This window comes from Octopus bimaculoides, chromosome 18 (genome assembly GCF_046866305.1).
Source record: "Octopus bimaculoides isolate indiv1 chromosome 18, ASM4686630v1, whole genome shotgun sequence".
In the NCBI taxonomy this organism is placed as follows: Eukaryota; Metazoa; Mollusca; class Cephalopoda; order Octopoda; family Octopodidae; genus Octopus; species Octopus bimaculoides.
The window spans coordinates 48,963,287-48,966,365 of record NC_142945.1 but is presented as its reverse complement, the minus strand read 5'-3'; the positions used below and the strand labels follow the sequence as shown (position 1 = coordinate 48,966,365).

Here is a 3,079-nt window from a genome sequence, read left to right as displayed (position 1 = left end):
TATGTATGTATGTATATAACTATCTGCACTCTCTGCACCAAACACATCTCTAACTTTATATATACCATCTCTACTCTATATCTCAGCTAAAAATATGTCACAAATATATACATCATGCTAACTATATACACCCTATTAATTGTATATAAATATATATATATATATATATATAAAACCTTTCTCCTTGCTCCACTATCAGAATTGCATTAGTTTGTCGGCGAAGGCTTCTGTCCTTTCCTGGGCAGAGTTCGAGCGTCCCCGACGTCGATTTTGTCTTGTAGGTTCCGTAAAATTAAGTTTTTAGTTACTGGTGGTGGTGGTGGTGGTGGTGGAGCAAAAGAAGACGAAGAAGAACAAGAACAAGAACAAAAACAAGAAGAAGAAGAAGAAGAAGAAGAAGAAGAAGAAGAAGAAGAAGAAGACTGAACGAAGGAGAGAAGAATAAGGAAGAAAAAATATGAAGATATATGAATATATATATTTGTATATGTAAAAGGAGGAGGAGAAGGAGAGGGAGGAGGAATAGAAAGATAGGAAAAGAGCGAAGGAGGAGTTAAATGGAAGAGAACAGCAGAGAGGAAGTGGCTAATAGTTGTAGTAGTGGTAGTAGTAGTAGCTGTAGTAGTTATAGTAATAGTAGTCGTAGTAGTGACAGTAATAGCTGTAGTGGCAGCAGTAGTAGGGAGGGCAGCAGCAGCAGTTCGTCTGGTTTGTACTTTCTGTAAGTGTGTGTGTTTGTAGCGACTTGCCCTCCACTCTGTTAGAGTGGCCAGCACCGAGAGGGAGAGAGTAGGAGTGTGAGTGAGAGAGGTTCGCCAGTCAGTTGAGGTTTTTACATTGAAAGTTGCTCCACAAATCCTCTCTCACTGAAGAATAACATCCAACTTATTACACATTGATATACACACACACATCTATATCTATATGTGTGTGTGTGTGTGTGTGTATGTGTACATATATAAGTGTGTATAGATATATATGTAGATATATATAGATATATATATATATAGTTATATAGATATTTACAAAGAGCTACATACATATATATATATATATATATATATATTGTGTATATAGGAACACGTTCACCAGACGGATTATAAATCAGAGGAGATATATATATATATATATATATATATATATATATACACACACACACACATATACATATACATATATATACATATATATATATATATATATATATATATATATATATATATTGTGGTTCTAAGGAGAAAGAGAAAGTAAGTGGATATGTGCATACGCATGTGTAAGTATGTATGAGCCTAAAAGAAAGTGTGTGATCGGGTGAGGGGCCAAAAAAAAAAAAAAGGACAAAAAAAAAAAGAAAAGAGAGATTGTGGTCGTGTGTGTGCATGGTTCTGAATGTGTGTGTACGCGCGCGACTGAGCGCAACCCTTCCTTGCTTGTGGTGTTATAGCGATCGGCAAGTTTCGTGTTTGTTATATTCTGTGAGGTAGGCAGACCCTTAAGCGTCTGTCCCCTATCTGTAGGCAGCATCACGGCCACTTCTTCAGAGAACTCTTCGCCAGCAACAACAGCTGACTACCACAGCTTCAGTATGCTGGATTACTGCTCAAACGAATCGAACTCACCTGGTTACCAGCAAAATCCGAGCCCGACAACGATGGCTTCTCTGCTAAATATGAACATGAATGTTAATATGGAAACTAGCCGACAGACGGCGTTCGTGTTGAGTAACCCGCCGCTAGCGGCGCTACACAATATGACAGAGATGAAAATACCCACATCAACAATGCTAGCACAAAGTGGTTACCCACAGACATCGCTAAAACAATTGCAAGGACTTTTTGCCTCACAATCAACGCCGCACGGTATAAACGACATTTTAGGTAGGCCTGCCAATACCACTACAAACACAGCTTTTGGAGTACCTCGACTGAACACAACGGCCGCAACAGGCATGTATTTCACCCCACAGACAAGGTTCCCTAAACTTGCTGAGTTACCCGGCAGGCAGCCGATATACTGGCCTGGGGTACTACCGGGCTCCTGGCGACCGCAAGGTAAGTTTTCTATAGCTTTTTTTTTTTTCGTGAAGGGCCCACGTTATATATAAACTCGTGCATACGCAAACGCAAGCAGACACTCACACGCGATGGGCCATCAACACACACAGACACACGTTTACATGTAAACATATAAACGCACATATATATATATATATATATACATTTATATATATACAAATTTTAAATGATTTTCTTCGTTACATACACGCGGTTGCGGTCATGCTGGAGCGCGTAATAAAATTCATAGATGTATAATGCAACCACACACACACACACACACACACACACACACACACACATACACGCACGTTCATGTACATATACACATCAAGATGATTGTATGTATACGTGTGTGTGTATATGTAAATATGTATATGTGAAGTATTAATAGATATATTAGCTATATATATAAATGTATACAGATGTATACGTGTGTCTATGACAATGTGTGTGTATCCGTTAGTAAATTAACTGTATGTGTATCTGCTTACAGGAATGTTTGTGTGTGCGTGTGCGTGTGTGTGTTTTGAGGTGATTGCGAATATATGTAAATATACTTACATACAACACACATATATGTATATATATATATTTATGTATGTATGTATCTCTCTATCTATATATATATATATATATATATATATATATATATATATATATGTGTGTGTGTGTGTGTGTATGTATGTATATACATATGTATATATAAGGAAGTGCGTGTGTGAATGTGTATATTTATGTCAACAATATTGGAATATACGATAAATATAAAAATGTAGGTTACAAAGAATTATAAATACATAAGTATATATATATATATATATATATATATATATATATATATATAAACAATATATGAGTATATATATATATATACATATATATACACACATATATATGTATGTATATGTATATAGATATAGATATTTATATACGTATACATATGCCCACACAGAGACATGTATACATATACACACAGACACACACTCACACAATATATAATTGCAAATATACACATATGCACA

General features: G+C 35.7%; 1 protein-coding gene across 2 annotated transcripts in view; it reads left to right on the top strand.

Moving 5' to 3' along the window:
* The first annotated feature begins 653 nt into the window (after positions 1 to 653).
* The window catches only part of LOC106882177 (homeobox protein Nkx-6.2), a 146,276-nt gene continuing 143,850 nt past the window's right edge, over positions 654 to 3,079 (top strand). Inside the window, exon 1 of one of the 2 annotated variants that reach the window (XM_089366147.1) lies at positions 654 to 2,051. In XM_089366147.1, coding sequence (XP_089222273.1) covers positions 1,586 to 2,051 — 466 coding nt within the window. In that variant the 5' untranslated portion in view covers positions 654 to 1,585. The remainder of the gene's footprint in view (positions 2,052 to 3,079) is intronic. The other variant, XM_089366148.1, reaches the window with a different exon arrangement.